The following is a 26,281-nucleotide window of genomic DNA, read 5'->3' as shown; positions in this document are numbered from 1 at the left end:
CTGAATAAAGCATAAAATCCTATCTGTTTCTTCTTTCTTATACATAGGGAATTCTATCCCTAAAATCGTAAGCTATAGTGGTTTTTTGTTTTTGCATTTTGGGGCCATACCATACCCATGGCATATAGAAGTTCCCAGGCTAGGAGTCAAATCAGAGCTGCAGCTGCTGGCCTACACCACAGCCACAGCAATGCAGGATCCGAGCCTCACCCGAGACCTACACCACAGCTCATGTCCACGCCAGATCCTTAATCCACTGGGTGAGGCCAGGGATCGAACCTGCATCTTCATGGGTTCTAGTCGGATTTGGTTTTGCTGCACAGCAACTGGAATGCCCATCTAACCTATAGTCTTTACATGAGTTTTTGTGGCTTTTACTATGGCTGGGGTTAGATTCTGTTTTGAAAGCTTTTCCAGGGGTTCCATTGGAATACAACCTTTGAATCTCACAGGAGAGGTAACAGGAAATAGTGGAAAGCCAGAAAGACCAAGATTTGGATCTCAGCTCACCTGACGGGGACCACTAACAAGATACCTTACCTCTGAGCCTCAGTTTCCTTATAGGCAAAATGGGAATCGTAACACCTGCCTCCTGATGTTAAGATTCAAGATGTGTATCATGTCTGTCCCACAGGTGATCAGTAAACATTTGCTAAACTGATGAAATGGAAAGCACTATCAGGAAAACACCCAAATAATTGTCTTTGTCCCAAAGGGCAGTGAGAGTCCTTGGGAAACCCTGTAGAACTCCTTTTCGAGTCAAATTACTTGGGCAAAGGTCAGCCCCTCCTTCAGTTAAAAAGCTGAGGGCGGGGCTTAACGAGGAAGTGGCTCTCTTTCCTGAGCCTCCCTCCAGCTCTAGTCCCAACCCAAAGAGGCTACACCCGCTGGGGTCTCAGATCACAAGAAGCCTTCTGCAATGAGAAGCCAGGAAGACTTGGCCAGAGTTTCCTCTTAAGTTTCGTGGAGAGAGACTCAGGTATAGAAATATCCTTACTGCCACCTGACCTGAAGCAGGAGACACCGCTAACAGCCTGGAGACCAGGTAACACCAGGAGGCACCAGTCTTCAATCTCAGCCTTTCCAGCAGGACCTGGGGTGGGCAGGTCCATCCTGGTTTTGCTAACTCACTAGAGATGAGCAGACCTCACGTTTCCTGAGTTTATTTCCAAGTTCTTACCATGTCAAACTCAGAAAGCAAAATTAAGAATCTAAAGCTAAACGTTAAGCAATTAGTTTGGGGTTTCAAAGAAAGGGAAAGAAAGATATTTAGGTTTCTCTTTCATTTCTCCTATGCTCAGAAGGCTTGGGATAGGTCAGTTCAGAATATGTAACTGGCCAAATGATTTTGAACTTTGTGCAGGCCTCTCTCACTGAGTGCGTGACAAGGTGCGTGATGACCTGACAGAAGCCTGTGGAAATGCAAGCTTCCTCCCCCAGAGCAGAAATGGGCTGCAGACAGGCGTGCCTGGGTTTGAGCCAGAGTCCTGAGCACATGTGGGAACTTGGACACAAGGTCTAGTCCTGGCAGACCCCCCTAGAGACTTCCTTGGGTACAAGGCTCAGGTGAAATGGGAAATTCTGCTCCCTCCCGAGGTCCCCACCCCCTTTGTTCAGAATCATCAGAGCCTGAGTCTCTGTCTCTCAGTTTAGCTTCTACTGTAATGATTTTACCTCATTCCTCATTTCTCCCTGAGGTTTAAAGGACGGAAATGACAAACAGGAGGAGGGACGAAGACACTAGATGTTCAGGAAAGCGAGGGGGGAGGGCAGATTGCCTCTGAAGGGCATAAGGGGGGCAGAGGGGGCAGAAGGGCAGGTGCAAAGCAACCAGACAACACTGAGCTCCTAATTTGGTCTGGAACAGTCCTCAGGAATGAGCGTCCTCACTCCTTTTTTTTTTTTTTGGTGGGGAGGGGTCTTTTTAGGGCCACACCTGCGGCATATGGAGGTTCCCAGGCTAGGGGTCTAATCGGAGCTACAGCCATGCCAGATCTGAGCCGTGTCTGCAACCTACACCACAGCTCACGACACCACTGGATCCTTAACCCACTGAGCAAGGCCAGGGATTAAACCCACAACCTCATGGGTCCAGTCGGATTTGTTTCCGCTGTGCCAAAATGGGAACTCCCTCACTCCTGTCTTACATTCAGGTCTCAGCAGAGTGAGCAAATTTGAGTTCCATCCAGCTTCCTGGGGCACTGGGGCCACAGCCTCTGTGCCGTTGTAGGGTCTATTTCCTCCGTGACCTGCCACAGGAAGGGAAGCAAAATCTAACCTCAGCAAAGGAATCCAGAGCTAGAACAACCCCAAGGGTGTCCTGCCATCCTGGAGGTCAGGTGCCGCCCTGCCGCGCTCCTTAGGGGACTAGCTGCATGGGAACCCGCAGGACTTTGGCCATGTAGGGGTTGAGGGGGAGGGAATCTTCTGGGAGGGCAAAGAGGCCAACCAAAGACACCATGTAACCTCCCTCCCTTTCAGAAGCAGTTTGGTGTAGATAAGGAGAGGGTATGTAAATACGAAGAGTAGGGCTGGGGAGCCAAGAATTACAACAAGCCTCACACATCTGATCCTGGAGCTAATTGAACCTTCCAGGCTCTGCACCTGCACCCTGGGACCCCACCCAGGACTTCCTTTCCATAAACATAAGCATAAAACTTACCTGTACGTTTCCATTGACCCAGAAGTTGAGCGTTTTGAACACGAATGGCTGAGAGCAGAAGGGCTGTGATGTGTGATAAAGTAACTCGCTGCTGCTCTGCACCAAGACGTTATGGTCAATTTAACAGCGCCCTCATTCACAGTGGGGATCAGTGGGATGCACTGGAAGTGTCTTAACTGAGACTCCGATGCCATGGTCTCCTCGGCACTGCTGCTCCTGGCCACTGTCTGCATGCTGCCGGGCTTTCTGCTTCTCTCTTGCGCCCTTGGCCTTGCCTCTTGGTTGGGCCAAGCACTCAGATCCTTCTGGCCTGTAATGTGACAAAAATCTCTGCCCCAAGATGGAAGGACCGTGTGCTCCATCCTGACCTCTGGTTTTCCCCCCTTTCAGCTGTTGCTCCTGCATCAGCCTTTTGCAAACCCCTCTCTTAAAGAAGGACCCTTTCTCCGATAACATCACACATGCACACACCACACACACACACTCACTTTTTTTTCTATTCACTTTTTTCAAAAAGCAATTTTATTATAGTTGATTTATGTGACATTTTCTGCTGTACAGCAAAGTGACCCAGTCATACACATTCTTTTTCTCATGTCATTCCCCATCATGCTCTATCCCAAGAGTTCCCTGTGCTGTAGAGTAGGACACACACACACTTTTAAAGTCCTCACGCTGCATTAGAAACTTTTTGCTTTTTTTTTTTTTTTTTTAACTTACATGGTTTCCTCCAGAGCAGTTTTGTGGCTGGAGGAAGGCTCACCCCCTACCAAGGACACGGTTCCTGGAGAACCCGAGGGTACTTCCAGTCCAAAGGAAGCTCCGAATTAAAACCCACATAAATCTCCTGACACCCTCCAGCGCTGCTCCCTGCCTGGGCTCAGCCACATCTGCAGTGAGACGTCCACCTGGAGTCTGACCTCATGTCCGGCTCTCCTAGCCCTTTCTCTCTTTGGCTCATGTCTCAGGTAACTCAGTCTCAACCCCAGGTCCACTTTACTCCCTTCCAAGAACCTCAGTTCTCAATATTTTTAAGCAGCACCTTTCATTCGTAGAGTTGTCCAATTTGCTTAAAAATACAAGAGGCCCAGAGTTCCTGTCGTGGCACAGCAATTAACCCCGACTAGCATCCATGAGGATGCAGGTTCGATCCCTGGCCTCACTCAGTGGGTTGAGGATCTTGCGTTGCTGTGGCTGTCGAGAAGGCCCTAAAAGGACCAAAAAAAAAAGAAAAATACAGGAGGCCCTGTTAGGTCTGAATTTCAGGTAAATGACAGATACTATTATTTTATAAGCATACAATATTCAGGACCTACTTACACTAAAAAGTTATTTGTCATTTATCTAAAATTCAAATTTGACTATATATCCCATATTATTAACTGGTAGATCTATGTCATTTTTCTTTCATTCGTCAAATATTTATGGAGCATTTACTCTGTCAGGCCTTATGCTAGGTGCGGGGAAAGCCAGTCAAGTCCCAGGCTTCATACCTTACAGTGTGTGTACTTTATACCCACACCCACACTATCTATAGATAAACCAAATATTTGCATGTCATTACTTTTCTTAATTGCAGCATTTGATGGATTTGCTTTTACGTACACATTAAAACTTACCAAAAAGGTAACCTATTCTAAAATAATCTAACTTTAATGAAGATGCTAGTGTTTCTTAAACCTGTAACATCTACCATGCACTACTTTAGATGATTTACATGTGCTATTTTTTTTATCCATGATATGGGGGTATGTTTTTTTAAATTTTTTAATTGAGATATAGTTTATGCACAACAATGATTCAGAATTTTTAAAGGTTCTACTCCATTTGTAGTGATTATAAAATATTGGCTATATTCCTTGTGCTGTATTATATCCTTATAGCTTATTTATTTTATATGTAATAGTTTGTACCTCTTAATCCCCTCCCCCATCTTACCCCTTCCCTTCCCCTGCCTCCATGGGCAACCAGTAGTTTCTTCTCCATATCTGTCTTTCTTTTTTGTTATATTCACTAGTTTATGCTTTTAAGATTCCACATATAAGTGATATCATAACAGTATTTGTCTTTTTTTTACTTATTTCATTTAGCATAACCCTCCAAGCCCATTCATGCTGTTGCAAATGGCACAATTTCATTCTTTTTTATGGCTGAGTCATATTCCATACAATATACACTGTTATCTTCTTTATCCATTCATCTGTTCTTAGACACTTATGTTCCTTCCATATCTTGGCAACTGTAAATAATGCTTTTATGAACATTGGAGTACATGTATCTTTTCAAATTAGTATTTTTATCTTTTCCAGATACATACCAAGGAGTGTAATTGCTGGGTCATATATTTCTATTTTTAGGTTTTTGAGAAATATTCATACCATTTTCCACCATGTCTGCACCAATTTACATTCAAACCAACAGTGGATGAGAGTCCCCTTTTCTCCACATCCTGGCCAATATTTGTTATTTGTAGACTTTGAAGATAGCCATTCTGACAGGTGTGAGGTGATATCTCATTGTGGTTTTGATTTACATTTCTCTGATTGTTAATGATATTGAGCATCTTTTTCTACCTACTGGCCATTTATATTTCTTTGAAAAAGTGCGTATTTAACTCTTCAGACCTTTTTTTTTATTTGTTTTGTTTTTTTTGTTTTTTTGTCTTTTGAGGGCCACACCCATGGCATTTGGAGATTCCCAGGCTAGGGGCCCAGTCGGAGCTGTAGCCACCCACCTACACCACAGCCACAGCAACTTGGCATCTGAGCCACTTTAGTGACCTACACCACAGCTCACCACAATACTGGATCCTTAACACACTGAGTGAGGCCAGGGAGCCAGCCTGTGTCCTCATGGTTGGTAGTCAGGTTCGTTAACCACTAAGCCATGATGGGAACTCCTCTGCCCATTTTTTAATTGGTTTTCTTGAAGTTGAGTTGTATGAGCTGTTTACATGTTTTGGATATTACCCCTTATTGGTCACATCATTTGCAAATATTTTCTCCCATCCCATAGATTGTCTTTTTGTTTGTTGACGGTTTCTTTGGTGTGCAACAGCTTTTAAATTTAATTAGGTCCTGTTTGTTTATTTTTGCTTCTGTTTCCTTTGGTTTAGGAGACATATCCAAAAAAATATTGCTACTATTTTATGTAAAAAAAATTCCACCTATATTTTCTTCTAGGAGTTTTATGGTTTCCAGTCTTACATTTAGATTTTAATACATTTTGAGGGTTTTTTTTAATATACGGTGTTAGAAAATGTTCTAATTTCATTCTTTTACATGTAGCAGTGCAGTTTTCCCAATACCACTTATTGAAGAGACTATCTTTTCTCCATTATATATTCTTTTTTCTTTTCTTTTTTTGTCTTTTTGCTATTTCTGGGGCCACTCTGGGGCATATGGAGGTTCCCAGGCTAGGGGTTGAATCAGAGCCGCAGCTGATGGCCTACACCAGAGCCACAGCAACACTGGATCCGAGCTGCATCTGCAACCTAAACCACAGCTCACAGCAACGCCGGATCATTAACCCACTGAGCAAGGCCAGGGACCAAACCCACAACCTCATGGTTCCTAGTCAGATTCATTAACCACTGTGCCACGATGGGAACTCCTCCATTATATATTCTGGTTTCCTTAGTCATAAATTTATCATAAGTGCATAAGTTTATTTCTGTGCTCTCTATTCTAGTCCATTGACTTATCTGCCTGTTTTTCTGTCAGTACCATACTGTTTTTATTACTGTAGCTTTGTAATAGAGTCTGAAGTCAGGAGTATGATACCTTCAAAATAGTTCTTCTTTCTCAAGATTGTCTTGGCTACTTGGGGTCTTTTGAATTTCCATACAAATTTTAGAATTATTTGTTCTAGTTCTGTGAAAAAAGGCCTTGGTATTTTGATAGAGATTGCATTGAATCTGCAGATTACCCTGGGTAGGATGATCATTTTAACAATATTAACTCTTCCAATCCAAGAACATAGATATATCTTTTCATCTGTCTTATCTTCAGTTTCTTTCATCAGTGTCTTATAATTTTCCAAGTAAGATCTTTTACTTCCTTAGATACGTTTATTCCTAGTTATTGTATTCTTTTTGATGCAGTGGTAAATGGGATTGTTTCCTTAATTTCTCTGATAGTTCATTTTTAGTGTATATAAATCCATATGTCTATATATTAATTTTGTATGCTGCTATTTTACCAAATTCTTTGAGGAGTTCTAGTAGTTTTTTGGTGACATCTTTAGGATTTTTTATATAGAGTATCATATTGTTTGTAAACAGTGACAGTTTTACTTCTTCCTTTCCAATTTTCCAATTTCCAGTTTTACTTCTTCCTTTTATTTCTTTCTCTTCTCTGATTGCTACGGCTAGGACTTCCAAAATTATGTGGAATGAGAGTGGTGAGAGTGGGCATCACTGTCTTGTTCCTCATCTTAGAGGAAATGCTTTCAAATTTTCACTGTTGGGTATGATGTTACCTGTGACATTCTCATATATGGTCTTTATAATGTTGAGGTATGCTCCCTCTATACCTACCTTGTGGAGAGTTTTTATCATAAATGGATATTAAATTTTGTCAAACTACATCTACTAAAATGAATAATTTTTATTCTTCAGTTTGTTAATGTGATGTATTACATTTATTGATTTGTGGATATTGAACCAACCTGTATCCCTGGGATAAATCCCACTTGATCAAGGTGTATGAGACTTTGTGTTGTTGGATTCAATTTGCTATTTTGTTGAGGATTTTTTGTTACTACATTTATCAGTGATATTGGCCTGTAATTTTCTTTTTGGGGGGTGTCTTTGATTTTGACATTAGAGTGAAGCTGGCCTCATAGAATGAGTTTGGAAGTGTTCCTTCCTCTGCAATTTTTTGGAGTAGTTTGAGAAAGATAGGTTTTAACTCTCTCTCTCTCTTTTTTTTTTTTTGTCTTTTGTCCTTTTTAGGGCTGCACCTGCGGCATATGGACGTTCCCAGGCTAGGGGTCTAATTGGAGCTGTAGCTGCTGGCCTACACCACAGCCACAGCAACGCCAGATGCAAGCCGTGTCTGCAACCTACACCACAGCTCACGGCAACCCCAGATCCTTAACCCACCAAGCAAGGCCAGGAATTGAACCCGCAACCTCATGGTTCCTAGTTGGATTCATTTCCGCTGTGCCACAATGGGAACTCCAACTCTCTTTTAAATATTCAGTGGAATTCATCTGTAAAGCCATCTGGCCCTGGACCTTTGTTTGTTGGGAGTTGTTGTTGCTGTTTAATTACTGACTCAATTTCATTACTGATAATGGGTCTGTTTATATTTTCTATACTTCTTTATTCAGTCTTGAGAGATTGTAAATTTCTGGGAATTTATTCATTTCTTCTATGTTGCCCATTTTATTGGCATATAGTTTAGTGGCATATAGTTAGTTCATAGTAGTCTCTCATGAGTCTTTGTATTTCTGTGGTGTCAGTTTAACTTTTCCCTTTTCATTTCTGATTTTATTGATTTGAGCCATTTTTCTTTCTTTTTTCTTGATGAGTCTGGCTGAAGTCCTATCATGTTTTTTTAAATATTTTCCAAGAACCAGTTCTTAGGTTCAGTGATCTTTTCTACTGCTTTTCAAGTTCTTCAAACTTGATTTTCTAAAAAAAATAGCAGGATTTTTTTTCATACCTAATGTTACATGTAATATCAAATACAGAGGAATAGTAGTGCACCTGTTCAAGCTAAAGCAGAGAGTAAAGGAAGGGAGAGAGGACAGGAAGGGCCAGGGACCCCAGACAGTTCCCTCTCCTAAGCTGTCTTCCCTTTTTGCCCACCTACCCTCTTTAAAGGAGACTTTCACCCACCCTCCACAATCTAGGGCCCCTTTTGAAATGTAAAAATCAATTGACAGGGAAAAAATGCAAAGCTCTTTGTCATTCAAAGTCCCCCATCACCTGGCCCCAACTGCCACATCACTATTGTCCCTCCATTTCTCTGAGCCCTAGGGATACACAAAGCACAAGCTTATGCTCTACCAGATCTCTCTCCACTCTTCACACCATCCTAAATTTCATTGTAATCTGCCCTCTGCCCAGCCTGTTCTCAGCTCCCAAATCCGTCCATTCATCCAAACCCTTTCTGTCCTTCAAGGAGGCTGCACATACCCTCTATTTGCAGCTGTCTGCTCCTCCCCCACCTCATATGTTGGCACCTGCATCTCTATTTGAGCTTCTAGCTCACTCTCTTTGTTTGGAGTTATCTGTGTACATGTCTCTTCCTCATCCTTGTAAGACTGAACTTTTAGAATGAACCCTGGCTTTTCCATCTCTGATTATCCCCTGCCTCCCAGCACAAAGAGAATAGGTGCTCAGCAAATGTTTACTGAGTTTCACTTGTCTTTCCTGACCAACAAAGAGTAGGGTGCTCCCAGATAGATGGACATGTGTGGACTTTGTCGTTGCAGCCCTGCCATGTGTACCACCAGCACCTGTGACCTGGAGGAGATCCCTCTGGATGATGATGACTCAAACAGTATGGAATTCAAAATTCTGAAGTTCTATGTCACACACCATGTCTTCAAGAACAGCTCTGCTGTCTTCTCACCAAAGCTCCTGAGAACAAGAAGTTTGTCCCAGAAAGGACCAGGGAGTTGGCCGGTAAACGAGGCATGGACACAGGGGCCATGGCCTTGCAGAAGTTCCCAGTCCAGTGAGAAGGCCATAAACCTTGCCAAGAAAAAGTCTTATTGGAGAACACTCTTCGGAGTAGCAGAGAAGGAGGAAAATTCGCAGAGCGTGCCTACAGGGTTCCGTTTCGAGGGGCCGAGGAGAGTGGAAATTCAGAGTGGTTCTCACAGTCAGCAATGGCCAAGGTCCCTCTCCAATGTGGAACAGCGCTTAGAGCACGAAGGTAGGCTTTTGGGGATTTGTTCTCTCCTGCATCCATATCTTTCCCTTCTTTGTGTGCCTGGGAGTTCACTTCCTCCCAAGTTAGTAAGGGGGTCTTAGGCAGGGCACTCAGTACCACAGCTTCCCAACTTGGTAATATTCAATATAATTTCCCTACTTTTCTCAAGATTGAGCAGAAAGAGAGATGGTGGCAGTGAAGGGTAAGGGGACTGGTTTTCTGGCTCCAGTGTCCACAGTTAAGCTTGCTGCCCCAAATCCTAATCCTCAGTGCCAGAGACCAAGATAAGGGAAAGAGCCCCCAGATAGGGGCTCAGGCTGCTGTTCTTCCTAAAGGAAGTCAACTCCCCCCCACCCTGAGTCTCTGCATTTTCATCTGTACATTGGTGTAAACCACCCGCTTCCTACCTCTGAAGGCAGATGGAAAGATCAGATAGCTATATATGAAAATACTTTTCAAAGTATAAACCACTCTTAAAAAAAAACAACTGGGATGCATTTTGACAAAATCTTCCTTCAGTGGGACAAAACACATTGTATTGAACAGAACATTTTCATGAAAGTCTTTATCAGAGTTACCCTTCATCTTGGCATAAACATCTTCTTGCCCTCCAACACCCAGTGTCCAGATTTTAAAAGAAAGCCCCCTCCACAAGGCTGATTGGCCTGTGTAACTTGTCAGTAATTAGTCAACAGGTGGCAGTAATGTCTCAATTTTTAAATGTGATTTAGAACAGCAGTTGGGAGGACATATCTGGGGAAGTCCTCCTCCCCCAGGGGTACAACAGGCTCCTTCTGCAGATGGAGGGAGGGCAGGGGCAGAGCAGAGCTCTGGAGCAAACAGAAGAGTTGGAGGAACATAATTGGCTTTCTGCTTGTCCTGGTCTTTGGAGTTTTCCAGGAAACAGAGGAAGATTTTACAGATTTAACCTTCTGGTTTTCCTAAGAAAAACAACATTCCATATGTCAATAATACTGAACTGCCATTTGACCTTTTTTATTTTCTACAAATTCTAGATCTCTGTCTATATATATAGATATCCCTTAAAAAGTAGAAACAGTTACCTCCTAAGGAAGTTTAGCTTCAAACATTTACGTACAGTTGTTCCTCCCTCTCACCTTCCTCTCTCCTTGCTTTCTTGTTCAGTAAATTACGTGGATGGTTGGTTGGTTTTATACTGGGTGTGACCCAAGAGGGCCTCATGTTCTATTTCTATTTTGCCGCATATAAATCAGAGCTCAGCAGTTGGCATCCCCTGGGTTCTTTTAACTAAAGGTCACAATGTAGCCTGTGCTGCCATTTCCAGGACTGAGACTCCAGGCTGAAGTGAGAACTATGAGGTTATGGCTCAAGACCAAAGTCTAATAGGGGAGAGGTCTTGGGATGTAGAAAAATGAATGTCAATACCAATTTTAGAAACACCGTGAGTTCTTTTGTGAACATTTTTTTTTTCTCCACAACTATGATTCACTACAGCTTAACTAAAAGAGAGATTATTTTTCTCTCCCATTAAAAAAAAAAAAAAAAGTTTGGCAGCCCAGTCTCGATCAGTTAGTTCCACAGTTTTTAGGTTTTCCTCTTCTGCCATCCTTCATTTAGTGGCTTCCAACCTCAAAGTCACCTTAAATCCCAAGGTGACTGCTGGATTCCAGCCACCAGGTCCACATCTCAAGAAAGAAGAAAGAGGAAGCAAGGGGAGGACAAAAGGGTATCTTTCTAGATAACTCAGCTCCCTTTTGGAAAGTTTTCTTAAAACTGCACCCCAGCTTCTTACACTCAGTGACTGCTCCTTCCTGCAAAGGAAGCTGGGAAATGTAGTTTTGTCACTGCTTCTGACACTTTGGGGGTCTGTTACTAAGGAAGAAAAAGAAAATGCATACTGGGTAGGAAACAGGAGTCTTGACCATATGGAACTCTCTCCTAAACTCCCAGCCCCTCATCTTTAAAACAAATGCCTCAAGCCAAATGCCTTTCCAACCCAGCTCTCTTGCTCTCCTTAACCCCATGATGAGCCTCCAAAATAAACTCCAAAGGATGGGCAGGCAGCCTTTTTGTTCCCTCCCCAACCCCATCCAGTGTCCCCTTGGATGAAACCAGCTCTGACAATAAGGGAATCTTTTTTTTCCCCTAGTTTTTTAAATTAAGGTATTCCAAATGGTCATGTTAACTAGAGCTAACTCATCTGAGTCAAACTGTGTTTGCTTATAGTCTTTCCTGCCCATATTTCATCTGCATCCCTCACTCTATGCTCACCAATCCATAGAAACCAATATACACACACAGGCTAGTGAGATTGGGTCCTTGTGTGTCTCCTGAGGGTCTTGTTTTTTTTTTGTTTGTTTGGTTTTTTTTGCTAGTTTTTGGTTTGGGGTCTTTTGTTCTTTTTATGGGCACATCTGCAGTAAATGGAAGTGCCCAGGCTAGGTGTCGAATCGGAGCTACAACTGCAGGCCTACACCACAGCCATGGCAACACCAGATCTGAGCCACATTGGTAGTCTATGCTGCAGCTTTCAGCAATGCCAGATCCTTAACCCCCTGAGCGAGGCCAGGGATAGAACATGCATTCTCCAACATGGAGACAGTGTTGGGTTCTTAACCCACTGAGCCACTATGGGAACTCCTGCTAGTGGTCTTGTGATTGCTCTGCACATGACAGGGGCTGGGAGTGGGGAGGAACAGCTTTGGGGACCTTCATCTGCCTCCTTTGAGTGCAAGGTGGGCACATTGTGACTTCCATGGAAGAACCATGTGCTGATTACCCCCTGCAGGCCGCACAAGTTTATAGAAGCAGAACGTACAAGCTTTCCTCCCCCTTGTGTCTCCTGTGGACACAAGGTAAGGTTCCCACTGGTTTGGGGATCGAGCTTCTTGCCACCTCCTTCCATGGGTGGCCAGCGTCCACGAGGAGGCTGGTTAGGCTGTAATAAGGTGATTTAAAATGGTAAGTATTTTGGGCTGGGTTGTTAAAATGGGAAGGAAAAGCATTGATTTGTCTCTCCTTGACCTCTCCAGTTCTTTGCTGTCTAATCCAATCAGCTGTTTTTGAACCCTTCGGATGTAGCACCATGAAAAAATATGGCTTTTTAAGGAAGCCTTTATGGAGTTCCCATTGTGGCACAGTGGTTAATGAATCCGACTGAGAACCATGAGGTTGCGGGTTCGGTCCCTGGCCTTGCTCAGTGGGTTAAGGACCCGGCATTGCTGTGAGCTGTGGTGTAGGTTGCAGATGCGGCTCGGATCCTGCGTTGCTGTGCCTGTGGCGTAGGCCATCGGTTGCGACTCCGATTAGACTCCTAGCCTGGGAACCTCCATATGCCGCGGGTGCAGCCCTAGAAAAGGCAAAAAGACAAAAAAAAAAAAGTCTTTATCCCCCCCTTTATTTTAAAGGAAGGCGTTGCAGACAGAGCATCAGTTCCTGTGGCCTTTCCTTGAATGTCCAGAGGGAAGCATCACAGCTTCCTTCGATGAGAGAATCTAGGAGGAGAGGCTCAGAAGTCACCTGGACAGCTCCTTAGGCTGTCAAACCCTGCTTTTCATGTTCCATAATCCCTGCCAGGACCCAGCCCTTGCCTCTCTTATCTATCCCAATGGACAAAGCTGGGGAGTTTCCCTGGACACACCAGCCTGCTGGAAAATGCCCATGGGTTACTTTCTTCAAGTCTCATGAATTCGACAGTGTTGTTGTTTTACATTCCCTGATAGGACTGCTCCGTGTCCAAGACGGAGCTTGTCTAAGCTTCTAAAAGTTAAGAACTTAGTGATGGATTAACAATGAAGGTTTAAAAAACTCAACAATACTGCCTGTTCTCCCAGCCTGACTCCTTCCCCAACCAGGGCCAAAGCTGCCTGGTTCACAGGCTACAACATTCAGGGGACCAGGGTCATTTAAACCTTCATGTCCCCGCAAGCTTTACTCTCTAGTTATGTGTTCAAATACACAACACAAGTCTTTTCCTGGATTATAAATTCTCAAAGGTCATGGTTGTACTTTATGCCTCTTTGTCTACCTTTCAGCATTTTGGGGGTGCTTCCCAGTAGCCATGGAGGAGAGAGAAGACACATGACCACACGAGCAAGGGGAGTTCAGTGTTCACTTGATAATGGGCTTGAGTCATGACTATGGCCTGAGAGCTGGGATATTTCTCTTTCCTCAGTGCCCAGCCCCCAAAGGCTTGTCAAACTGTTGAATGCCCTCCTATGCACATAGGGGCCAGCTCTCCAAGATATAAAGGGTGTCCAAAAAAAAAAAGAATAAAAATAAAAGCATAATGAGCATTCCCTCAAGCAAAGCACTAAGCACTCCCCTTTGTGTTTCTTCTCTTGCAAAGGGGAAAGGGGACCCTAATTTTGCAAGACTTCAAAAAGAGGGTGCAGAGGGGCAATTGTTTCAAGGTGGCAATCATTCCTCTGTGTGCTCCTCCCCCATCCGCGGCCTCTGCCAGGCAACTGCCAGTGCTTTCTGAAGAATGGCCCCCCGCCCCCACCCCCCGCCCCAATACACACACACTCCCAGGCTGTTTCCTTTCCCTCTAGGCTGGTGTTTTCATTTCGGGCAACTGTGCATACCAATGAGCTCAACCACGTTCTGGGAAGGGCCTGTCAGCACCATTTTGTCTCATTTCAGCCGTGGACCCCAAAGTTGTTTCCATTGCCAACCGAGTTGCTGAAATCGTTTATTCCTGGCCACCGCTGGAAGAGCTCCAACATCAGGGAGGAAGGTTCACGCTCCAGGGCTTCCAGTCTAGAGCTCCAAGTGCGAAGAAAGGTAAACTTCCCTTCTGAGTGTTTGCATGGAGCCAAGTGTTTGCTGGGCACAAGTCTATAAGCATTTATGCATTTATTACTCAGCTCAGGACCCTGCACCTTAGGACTCTCTGCTGACAAGGCAGGACAGCAACATGCTGGAGGCAATGGTCATTAGCTTGAGAGACCAGCCCAAGCCAAGAGAAGCAATACGCCCAGCTTGCTGTTAAGTCCAAAGACAAATCTCCTACAACGGGCAGGAGGAAGCACCAAGTACGCACTCAGCCTTGTCCACAGGGGGAAATGCAGCATTAGGTTGAACTGTGTTAGTCATGCCAAGGACCAGTGTGCTCCTGGGAGTGCATAGGGTGTGGATGGAGCATCAGCCCAGGGATTTGTAATCTTGCTTCCAGCTCCTGTGAGGAAAAAACAAACAAACAAACAAACAAACAAAAAAAACAGGGGATTGTCAGGCACTAGGTCTAGTGCAAACATGAAGCAGAACTGAGTAGTAGTGACCAGAGTGAGTTGGTTGTCACCTACCATAGCAATAGCTGGGTCTCTGGACCCCATCTGACTTGTAGGGATTCTAGAGTTGAAGGAAGGTGGACCAAGTGCCACAGGAGGAGCCCTTGGTTCTCTTTCTCAAACTCCAGTAGATGATGAGGGCCTGAGACAGCTCCTGAGTTTGCAGCATGCCAGAAGGCAAAGCATCTCTCTGCAAAAATATTAGTATCTCCCAACCCAGAAGCAAGGTGGAGTTTGCTCTGAGCTATTGAGAAAACAAACTACCAAAGGGGCTTAGAGTGAGGAGCCGGGAGAGGAGAACCCCTATGAGCCTGAAAAAAAAAGGTGCTTCCAATTTATTGTGATCACCTATGTGTCTGGGCTGCTTAAAGCAATACCCCTAAACCAAGCTACAGCTCAGGATCTTATCCTCTGAGCATATGAGAAATTCAGGCTGCTGGAGAGAGGCAAAAACAGGTGCAGATTAAAAACTCTACAGGGGCGGTGCAGGCATGCAGTCTTTCTTCTCCCAAGTGACTTAGTCTCAGACTTCCTACCACCTTGCCCTTCACTAGACCTCGTGGGATGAATTTCCTGGCCTCTCCTCCCCTCTCCTCTGGGACAAACATGAGGACTCTCTGACTTCAGAGACTGTGCCATAAGTTAAAATGCTGTTGTTTCTGTTTGGATTCTGTTCTATACCAATGACCGTTCCTAATGTTTCATTGTTAGTATGTTTTGAGATAAGAAATGTCAGACTCCACCTGTTCCAACACACCACACACTACATGCCAACTGGAGCCATCTCTCCGTCTACCACGTGAGCCTTTGGGGTGGGAGAACTTACTCATTTTATTTATTTATACCCCACCTTGCTGTAAAGACACAGTATACGAAGTGTACATTTGAGCAAGATAAACCAAAACTGAAAGATAACGTAAAAAGAAAACAAGAGCAGGTCAATAAGGTGGGTGTAGGAATGAATTTCATTTCCAAAATGCAGGCCAGGAAAACTATTTCCCCATTGTAGGAATTCCCAATTTGGCTCTACACTTTCTAGCAGCTAACACAAAGGTGGAATATGATCAAATACAGATTTGTGGTGTCTACATGGAAAAAGCGCCTGATCAGGAAAAACCTAAAGACCAGAGAGAAATTTCTAAATATCTTCAGAGATAGGATCATGTGTGGTGTCTTCGACAACATTCTTACAGTAGATTAATGAGTTTCACAGTGACAACTGGGTGGCAGGGCGCCTGGGGGAAGAAAAAACACAGGAAAGGAGGGGACTGTGGGAGAGGGTGTCTGGAATAGTTTGGGCCTGATCAGAAGAGATGCAGGAAGGTTGACATTGCTAAGAATGACATGTCTTCCTCAATCCCTAACCAGGCCACAAACGTCATTCCTGGAGACATTTAAGATTATTTTTTTCTTATAAGAAATAACTGGTATTTTTCCCCTGACAGATGGAGAAGACCAAGTAATAGCCAGAATCGTTGAGTTGCTGAGATATTCAGGAGATCAGCTGGAAAGAGAGGTAGGGAGCTTCTGAACGAATGCGTTTTCTTTCTGAGCCCACATACCCGAGAACGGAACTGTAACCAGGGGTTGAACTCTTTTCAAAGTTCTGGTTTCCACTGAGCCCTAACTTTTATTTCCCTTGGAGTCAAAACTCTTCACGCTGGCAGCATCTCAAAAATGAATCACTTTGGAAAACATAAGTAAACCTTCTGGAGCCTCCTTGGAATTTTTGGAAGTGAGAAAAGTCACTTTGTTATTGCAGGAAAAGACACGGATCAATTAAAATTTGCTGAGTAGAATGATGAACCTAGTTCTCCATGTAACTGATCCTCAGGCAAGTTTAGACTCTTGCCTCTGCCCCGCAGCCTAAATATCTGGGTCCCCCAGCTGCTCCAAGTCTGAAGTCTTTTTGAAACCTCCCCCTAGAATGGCTGGATTGTCCTCTGTTCAAGGTGTCTCAGCAAAACAGCCAGCAGGCGGGTTAGTGTTACTTGGAGGACCTTGGGTTTCCTGCCATTCTCATCAGGAATGGGTAGAGTTGCCCTCAGATAAAGACATGATGAGCTGGCTCACTCTTGTCCATGTCTGTCACCCACAGACAGCTGTGGAGGCTCTAGCATCTGTCCATCAGGGCCTGGACCTGTACCCTTGTTTTGCCAGGATCCATGCAGAGGAAGTCAGGCCCTGTGGGGCTATGCAGGAAGGGGGAACTAGCCAGCCAGCCTGCCACAGTCACAGCATGCTCTGTCACCTCTAAATGCCTTTGTCAGAGGTGTGCCACAGGATGGCAACCAGGATGGGGAAGGGCATTCGATGGTGCAGAACGAGAAACAGTGAGAAAACCAGGGACCTCAGACTAAAGAAAAGAGAAGGAGGCATGGAAGTTTCAGGGCCACAATACTGTTCTAGCATTGTCAGTGCACTAAGGTTTTGAATCTAGCTTCTTCCACTGGGTCAGGACTAAGAGAAGTCCATTCTTTTTTTTTTTTTTTTTTTTTTTTGCTTTTTAGGGCTGCACCTGCAGCATATGGAGGTTCCCAGGCTAGGGGTCAAATCGGAGCTACAACTGCCGGCCTACGCCACAGCCACAGCAACACGGGATCCAAACCTGTGGTGTAGTCTGCGACCTACACCAAAGCCAGATCCTTAACCCACTGAGTGAGATCAGGGATCGAACCCACATCCTCATGGATCCTAGTCAGTTTCCTTAACCGCTGAGCCATGAAGAGAACTCCAAAAAGTCCATTCCCGGTGAGGAAGATGTTCCTGCTCCAGCTTTAGAATTCGAATAGGCCCCTGTGTCTCCCAGCAGCTGAGGGGAGGTGGGCTGGGCTCAGACAAAGAACATGGATCCCCCAAAATCTTTATATCACATGAGACTCATTGTAGAATATCCTTTTCAGAAACAATCTTGGTTGAAAACCCTCTCAGCTTCTCATTCCTCAAGGACCAAACTAGTTTATTTTCAAATAAACATATAGCCGCTGCTCACTGAGAAAAGTCTGTTTTCACATGACAGTCATTATTTAACAGACGTTACGGAGGGCTTTAAATGAAGATGATGTATGCTTTATGACACAAGCCCTGATTTTTCAAAAGAAGCAGAGACAGTATTGTTTGGGTGTTTGTTTTTTGTTTGTTTGTTTGTTTGTTTGTTTTTAAAGCCTGGTAGTCCAAAGGAAGGAAAGCAGAGAGATATAAGGTTCAAGAGAGGAACAGAAGGTAAAATAGACTGATGGAACAATGGAATAGAATCAATGGATTAGGGTTTGTTGTTGTTTTTAGGTGAACACATGCACCTCATGGAGTCTTCCCTGACTTCCCTGTGCTCTTGAAGCATCCTGGACAATTACTAACATGTTGAGAGGGCTTCTTCCACGTTGGGCACAATGCCAATCCATTACCCTGTAGTACAGGTACTGTTGTCGCAACTTAGAGATGATAAAACTGAAGCCGAGAGGTTAAGTTCCCCAGGATTGCACAGCTAGTAAGAGGTGGAGCAGGGGTTGAAGCCAAGACACTGATTTCCAGGCTTTGGAGTTCATTACACAACCTTTAGCAAAGCACGTGGCACTGGATTACAGCTGTCAGTAGGCTGTGAGCCCTTGAGTGACGGCCAGAGTCTCCACTGTCCACAGTACCTGCCTGTCATAAGTGCTCAGGAAACATGTTGAATGCCCAATGAATGGGCTGTTCAGTTGGTATTCCTCTCCATGCAATGAACTCAAAGAGAAGGTCCATGCCACAGTCCTGCAGGACATGGTAGCACGGCTGAGACTAGGATCCAGGGGCTTCCACCAGGTGTTTGAGTTGCCCAGGGCTGAGCGGGAGAGTCCGCCCCACTGCGGTACTGACTGCTGCTCCTCTTGTACACAGTTGAAGAAAGACAGCATTTTGATGACCAGCTTCCAGGACGGGCTATCCTACTCTGTTTTCAAGACCATCACGGACCAGTTCCTCAGGGGTGTGGACACCAGGGGAGAATCAGAGGTCAAAGCTCAGAGCTTTAAGGCTGCTCTTGCTATAGATGCCATGGCCAAGCTCACAGCCATTGATAACCACCCCATGAACAGGGTGCTGGGCTTTGGAACCAAGTACCTGAAGGAGAACTTCTCTCCCTGGGTCCAGCAGCACGGTGGATGGGTAAGTGCATCCTGCTTAAAAATGAATCTTCCCAGAACTCAGAGGTGATGGGAAGGCAAGCGGCTTTTTTGGTTTGTTTGTGTTTCTTGACGTGAAGGGAACACATCTTTGAAGTAGTTCTCATGGGTTTAGGACATTTGAGTGGCAAGAGATTTATCCCACTGATGGGAACATATTTTTAGTGATTATCTTCATTATCAATAAATATTTACTGAGCTCCCAAAGGGCATGTGGGGTATGTGTGTGCTGGGCGGGGGAGAGGGACTCGTCAGATACAGCAGGAAATGAGGAGATGTTGAGATAGAAAATGTTTAGATAGATATAATTTGTTTTCACAAATGTTGCAGGCGACGGAAGCCAGGAGAGGCACAGTTCCTGAATTGCCCAGATGCTGACAGGGTGTGGGGATCATCTTCACGCAGAGATTCAGGGTTCATGACATTTTGTCCTGGCTGCTTGGACCCAGCCACTTTGACAGGGACATTTTGATACAAACATCAGTTCCATTCTCATCTATGTTTAATTATCTGCTCTCGGGCAAAACAGGCATCCTTCACTCCACTCCCTTGCCTCCACCTCAGCCCCGCCCCCATCCTTTTCCCCGAGATTTCCTTAGAACTGCCATGTTCACATGGCCTCATCAGGTCAACCTTTTTAAAATGCTTCACCCCAGAGCTCTCAATCTCAATAGGCCTTGGGCATTTTTGTCTTTTCAAGCTTTTTCTAGGAGGCGGCACATTAGCATTAGCATTCTTTCCACTAGAATGGTCCAGGGGCCAGGAGCAGATTTGAGTCTGCTCTGGGCATCGCCAGCATGACCCTGGGGCCTCCAAACAGGCGTAGTCTTTGGTGACCAGATGGAAAGTGTGAACTGGAGACTGGCCCTTGCCATCTGCCTCTACACGGACTGAATCGTGAGCCACAGCAGCAGCTGACCCTCAGCACCCCGTGGAAGGAGCTCAGGGTGGAGATCAGGAATGAGGCACGCTGTGCTCCGGGAAAATTGGCAGAACAGGTCTTCAGATAGTTGGATATTTTCAGGAGATGTTATGCATCTCCTTGGATCTAGAAAAGCCCTAAAATCCTTCATGGTGACGCCTGCACCGGGTGACTAGCAGTAACGTTCATGGGACTAGCAGTAACCGTCTGTAAAATGTGTGCTGGTTGCATGCACCTCCCAGTTCGTCAAGATCACATATATGCTGCCATTCCCCACTACCTCTTGGGAGCCGTATTTTGGAGCTATCTGAAACGCTGCCTTCTGTGCTAAGTCCTCATTTTGCACCCAATAAAACTTCACTCTGAATTGTTAGGTTGTGCATATTTTTAAAGTTGACAAAAGTACAGCTTGATCATGTCTAAGGGGCTGAAGGGCCCACCTTGGTCTCCAGGGGCTGTGCATTAAGCTACCTAAACTTCTGTTCTTTCCTATTTTCCACCGGATATGACAGCCGTTAAGGGGCTGATGTGAAGAAGACTCCTGAAGTTTTCTAAATTCAAGCTGTTTAACTCATGCTAAGAGGAGGATAGATTCCTTGACATTATTTCAGCTTTAATAACTGCTCTTCTTTCCAGGACCCCCTCAAGTCCCTCTTCTGCCCCAGAGCCTTTCCTGACCACTCCACCTCAAGAACCTTACCAGCTTCTGACCTGTCACAACATCTCATGTTTGCACTATAATTATATATAGTAAATCACCACCAATGTTGGTCCTGTTGATATATTTTTCTACAGAGATTATAAGTATCAACTGGGGTCACAGGCCAGTTCTCAGAAGTCTATTTAGTTACTGTAGCTGAAATGCCAAGAGTGTTCTACAAAAAATAGTGTTTCTATACCAAAAATACATGCAACAAAACAAAAAAATAAATTGGACTACATCAAAATTAAAAATGTTTCTGCTTCAAAGGATACCATCAAGAAAGTAAAAAGGCAACTCACAGAATAGGAAAAAATACCTGAAACTTGTATATCTGATAAGGGACTTGTATTCAGAATATGTAATAGATTCTTACAAGTCAATAATGAAAAGACCAAAAAAACCTAATTTTTAAAATGTGCAATCAAATTGAATAGACATTTCTCCAAAGAAGATAAATGGCCAATGAGCACAAGAAAATATGCTCACTTGACATCTTCATTTCAACGTTAGAGAAAAGTGAAACAAACCCACATGAGGAGTTCCCCTTGTGGCTCAGTGGTAACGAACCCAACTAGTATCCCATGAGGATTCGGGTTCGATCCCTGGCCTCAATCAGTGGATTAAGGATCTGGTGTTACTGTGAGCTGTGGTGTAGGTTGCAGATGGGGCTCAGATCCTGTGTGGCTATGACTGTGGCTATGGCCAGCAGCTGTACCTCAGATTCAACCGCTAGCCTGGAAACTTCCATATGCCATGGGTGCTGCCCTTAAAAAAACAAACAAACAAACAAAAAACCCCACCCCACAATGAGATACCATTTCACACCCACTCATATGGCTAAAATTAAAAAGACTAGGGTCGGTGAGGATGTGGGGAAATTTGAACCCTCATATGTTGATGGCTGGATTCTAAAATGGTCTGGCCCTTTTGGAAAACAATTTGGCGTTGCCCCAAAATGTTGCATGTAGAGTTAACCAATTCTATTCTTTTTTTTTTGGTCTTTTTTGTTGTTGTTGTTGTTGTTGTTGTTGTTGCTATTTCTTGGGCCGCTCCCACGGCATATGGAGGTTCCCAGGCTAGGGGTCGAATCGGAGCTGTAGCCACCGGCCTACGCCAGAGCCACAGCAACACGGGATCCGAGCCGCGTCTGCAACGTACACCACAGCTCACGGCAACGCCGGATCGTTAACCCACTGAGCAAGGGCAGGGAGCGAACCCGCAACCTCATGGTTCCTAGTCGGATTCGTTAACCACTGCGCCACGACGGGAACTCCCCAATTCTATTCTTAAGTCTATACCCAAGAAAACTGAAAACAAGTGTTCACATAAAAACTTATACATGAATGTTCATAGCAGCATTCATTATTAAAAATGGCCCCCAAATGAAAACAACACAAAAGCTTATCCATGGTAAATAATGAATGGAAACCAAGTGTGGAATATTTATACAATGGAATATTATTCAGCCATGAAAAGGAATGAAGTATGGACAAATGAATGACCCATGAAAACATTATGCAAGGTGAAAAAAGTCAGACAAAAGGGCCATATATTGTATGATTCCATTCACATGAAATGTCCAGAATAGACAAATTCATAGAGACAGTGGTTTCCTAGGGCTTTGGGGCGAGAGATGGGGTATGACTGCTGATAGAGACAGTTTGTTTTTGTGGTGATGAAGTGTTCTAAAATCAGATGTTTGCACAACTTTGTGAATATACCAAAAGCCACCAAATTATATGCTTTAAAAAGGTTGATTTTATGGTATATTTCAATAAATCTGTTATGAAAAATAATGATTCTAATTCTAGTAAGTAAATAAAAAGAGTAAGCAAAAAAGCCAAAGTTTTTATTTATTTATTTATTTTTGTTGTTGTTGTTATTGTTGTTGTTGTTGCTATTTCTTGGGCCGCTCCCACGGCATATGGAGGTTCCCAGGCTAGGGGTTGAATCGGAGCTGTAGCCACCGGCCTATGCCAGAGCCACAGCAACGCGGGATCCGAGCTGCGTCTGCAACCTACACCACAGCTCACGGCAACGCCGGATCGTTAACCCACTGAGCAAGGGCAGGGATCGAACCCGCAACCTCATGGTTCCTAGTCGGATTCGTTAACCACTGCGCCACGACGGGAACTCCCAAAGTTTTTATTTTTTAATTTGGCTGCTTGTGCTAGAGAGAAGAACAGTTCCAATTAGAGAAAATAGATGGATTTTTTGGTAGAAATAATAAAGGGAATTTTCAGACGCTTTAGAATTCTATGGCACTAGTTCTTCATCATTTGTATTTTCAATTCAAAATGTATTAGTTTACTTTTCCAGGCCTTCATAAATCTTGATCTTAAGTCTTGGCCACAATTAGGTTTAATTTGGACCATGTGGCTAGAAACTAGGAAAGGGAGGAAAGAGAATAAAAGAGAAAGGACTTATTTTTTTCTAAAGGCACAGAGACAGAATTGCAAACAAAGAAGGATGCAAAAAAAATGCTGCTGAAAGAATATTTATGAGTTGATAAGAACTATGACAGTGTGAAGGAGATGTGGGTTGAGATACATGTGCTCAGTCTCCGGAAAGAGATGACGCTGGGTGGCAGGCATTCCACTGCCCCAGGAATTTCGGTGGCACTCCGGGATGTCCTTGCAGTGGTGTGGAAGGAGGAAGCCTATTCCTAAGCACAAGTTGTCCAGGAGCTCAGGGCTCCTAACTATCTCAGTATTCCATGTGGCATAGGAGTGCATCTGATCTTCCCAACTGAACTACAAATCCGTGAAGGCAGGATAGTATATTTCATGCCTTTTTCCTCTCTCTTTCATATGCACCATAGATGTTCAGCCAATACTTGCAGAAGAATGAATGAATCAATAAATGAATAGCGACCAGTCTATCTACAATGCATGTGAAACAAGCTGCCATTTGATTTTCATTTCTTCCTTGGCCCTTCTGCCTCACTGTGAAGCACCATTCACACAGACACCCTGGGGTCCAGCAACCTCGCCCGTTCTCCAGCACTTTGAAAGGCGAGGTTTACAACCGGCACCATCATCAACCTTTCAGTATCCACTCTTTTGAATTTAAATATAGCATCAAAGACCTCTCCCATCTAGTCTTTTGCCCTGGGTGTATAACTTAAGTCCTTAGCTGATGTTTCCCTTTCAGGCATACCAAGGATGCCAGTCACCTTTCCAAACCCTTCCCCAACCTTAACCATCTGGGAGCTTCGGGTCAGGCCCAGGATAAGAAAGCAGAGTTAACAGGCGTATGTTTTCACTTCAACAGTGAATCAAACTTGGAATTTTAAGAATCTATTTCTCTTCCCCCCCCTAGGAAAAAGTACTTGGAACATCCCATGAAGAAGTAGACTGAAACAAAGGAGGATTTGTAATCTGCAATATTTATGGTCCAACTCAGGACTGGTGTACCTCGGCCTCAGGACAGACTTGGGAGAAAACAAAAACTGACAAGGCGAATAGAGCATCAAAGTCTGCAAAAACCATTGTTCCTGCAAATCAAGAGGCCTCGAGCGAGGCCTTGACCATCTCCAGCTCATAGGATGTGGCAGCATGGGCCTTGGCCTCCATGTGTTCAAGTCCTCCAGTGAGTGTGTGAGGAAGTCTAGAAAAACAACTGGTAACTTTCCTTTCAAATGCTTTAGAACAGAAACCATCACCCTGCCTCTGCGGGCCACTTTAGGCAAAGTGTGGGACAGGTATTTGTTGACCTCGTGAGGGTGAAATGATAAATTGTGCATGAGCATACCTTTGGTTTTAGTACTATTTATTTTTTAAACTTCACTTGGAATGGCCTAATAATGACATTGTTTCAAGCCTGCCTTTAGGATGATGTGGCTGTTGGTGTTGGTAGATGAAGAGTTCAAAGAGACTCGAGTTTTCTGCTACATCCTCTAGCTTGGGGAGAGAAGGCCATATGTGCCTTTTTGACTCACTTCTCTTGGAGAATTCACTGGCATTTTGTAAAAACTTGCACTTGGCAGAAAACAATTACTCTTATCCCCCTCAACTACTGCAGTGACCCCACCTCTACTTCCCAAGGTTTCTAGCACTTTGTTATTTTTCTCTGTAGTGTAATGATTAGCAGTTGCTAAAATAAATATGCAGAAAGACAACTGTCAACGCATTAAATAAGAGTATAAGATTTCTGTGAGGATCATATAAATTATGTCAAATGCTTAGAACTGTGCTTGGTATTTAGTGCTATATTCACTTATGTCCACTATTATGTGCTGCCCTCAGCTAAGCTGAAAATTTCCTCTCCTCTCAAAACAGTCACTGATTATTTTTCCGAAACTGATACTGTTCAGAATGAGGTTTTTTAGTAAGTGAAGTATGTTCCCCAGTAAATGTTTAAGACAAAAGAATCTTCAAAAATACTCTCAAATGTTTTAGAGTCTAACAAATTCTGGATCTCTACCACCCAGCATGTAGCCTGATGAAAAATAGGTGTTTAAAAGACTTTTGATGAACGAATAAATGAATGAGTTAATCGCATATTTTCCATTTCAAGGGAAAACTGGAACTATCATCACATGCTTCACTATGCTGCCTTCCTCAGTTAAAAAGAGTTATTTGCTTTTAATTTCTTCCTCCACATTGAAACTCACACATTTTAGGGATAAAGGAGTTTCCTTTTACAGATGGAGACATTGGAGACCACTTTTTCTTTATTCCAAGCTATCTGCAGTTCCCCAAATGTATTAGGTCCCCCAGATGTATTAGCTCAGTTTCTCTGAGCCTCGTAAAACATTTTCTCCACTTGGCGTATTCCTATCTGTCAGTCCTCTTTCCCCCCATATTCCCTAAGCCAACTAATTCTAGCCCATTTTCCCAAATTCCCTCCTTCATTTTCTCCAGGAAGCATTTGCAAACGCTCCCTGGGCCACCATGGGGCTGCATAAGGATGAGTTTTCTCATAAGGATATTCCCCAACACCCTGTATAGAGAGCTTTATACCTGATACATTTACCATAAAAATGAGGTGGGTTTTTTTTTGTTTGTTTTTGTTTTTTTTGCACTGAATCATAAATTATTTTGTAAACAAGTGTTATGTCTAATTTATTTAACTTTGTATACCTAATGCCTGGCAGATTTTTCGTGCACAAGTGTAGAATTCTACCCTAGCCTCATTGCTCTAACTGGTAAATCAGAAAGGTTGGAATATGGCCCAAGGTATGTGTAGTTTTAACAAACTCTCCAAGAGTTCTAATATCATCTGCAGCTTCCAGCCAAGATGAAATAAGAGTAACTGAATTTAATCTCCTGCTAAAAACAATGGAAAAAAAAAAGATGAAATTTATACGAAAGAACAGTTATAAACACACGGTCCATCAGGTAATAAGGACTGGTCCCTGCGAGGCTAGAAAGAAGTAAGCCTAGTGATTGCAGGTAAAGAGTTCCCAGGCCACACTGCAGGGAGCCCACGTGGGGCTCAGAACTCTCCCTGGATAGAGGAGATAGAGCCTAGGAGTTCAGGAAGGCCAAAGCAGCTAAAGTTTGCAGGGCAAATGGAGAGAGTAAAATGGCACGCACAGCTCCAAAGATCTGCAGACAGGTTTTCAGATGCATATTCATCAACACATGCATGTGAAGAAGTTACCCAAGGCTTGGGGAAGAAATACGTGAAAATATTAAGGGGAATCGTCTCCCAGGCTCGCACAGAGTTG

At 43.9% G+C, this 26,281-nt stretch overlaps 1 protein-coding gene across 1 annotated transcript; it reads left to right on the top strand.

Moving 5' to 3' along the window:
- The first annotated feature begins 845 nt into the window (after positions 1–845).
- BCL2L14 (BCL2 like 14) lies at positions 846–25,652 on the top strand. The gene is made up of 6 exons (XM_047787528.1): positions 846–1,045; positions 9,107–9,552; positions 14,176–14,316; positions 16,268–16,338; positions 18,699–18,965; positions 23,929–25,652. The coding sequence occupies exons 2-6, from the start codon at positions 9,114–9,116 to the stop codon at positions 23,965–23,967; spliced, it is 957 nt and encodes a 318-aa protein (XP_047643484.1). The 5' UTR covers positions 846–1,045; positions 9,107–9,113; the 3' UTR covers positions 23,968–25,652.
- The last annotated feature ends 629 nt before the right edge of the window (positions 25,653–26,281 follow it).

The sequence above is a fragment of the Phacochoerus africanus genome, chromosome 7 (genome assembly GCF_016906955.1).
Source record: "Phacochoerus africanus isolate WHEZ1 chromosome 7, ROS_Pafr_v1, whole genome shotgun sequence".
NCBI classification, from domain to species: domain Eukaryota; kingdom Metazoa; phylum Chordata; class Mammalia; order Artiodactyla; family Suidae; genus Phacochoerus; species Phacochoerus africanus.
Note: the sequence above shows the minus strand (reverse complement) of the source record. Positions and strands in the feature narration are given on the sequence as shown.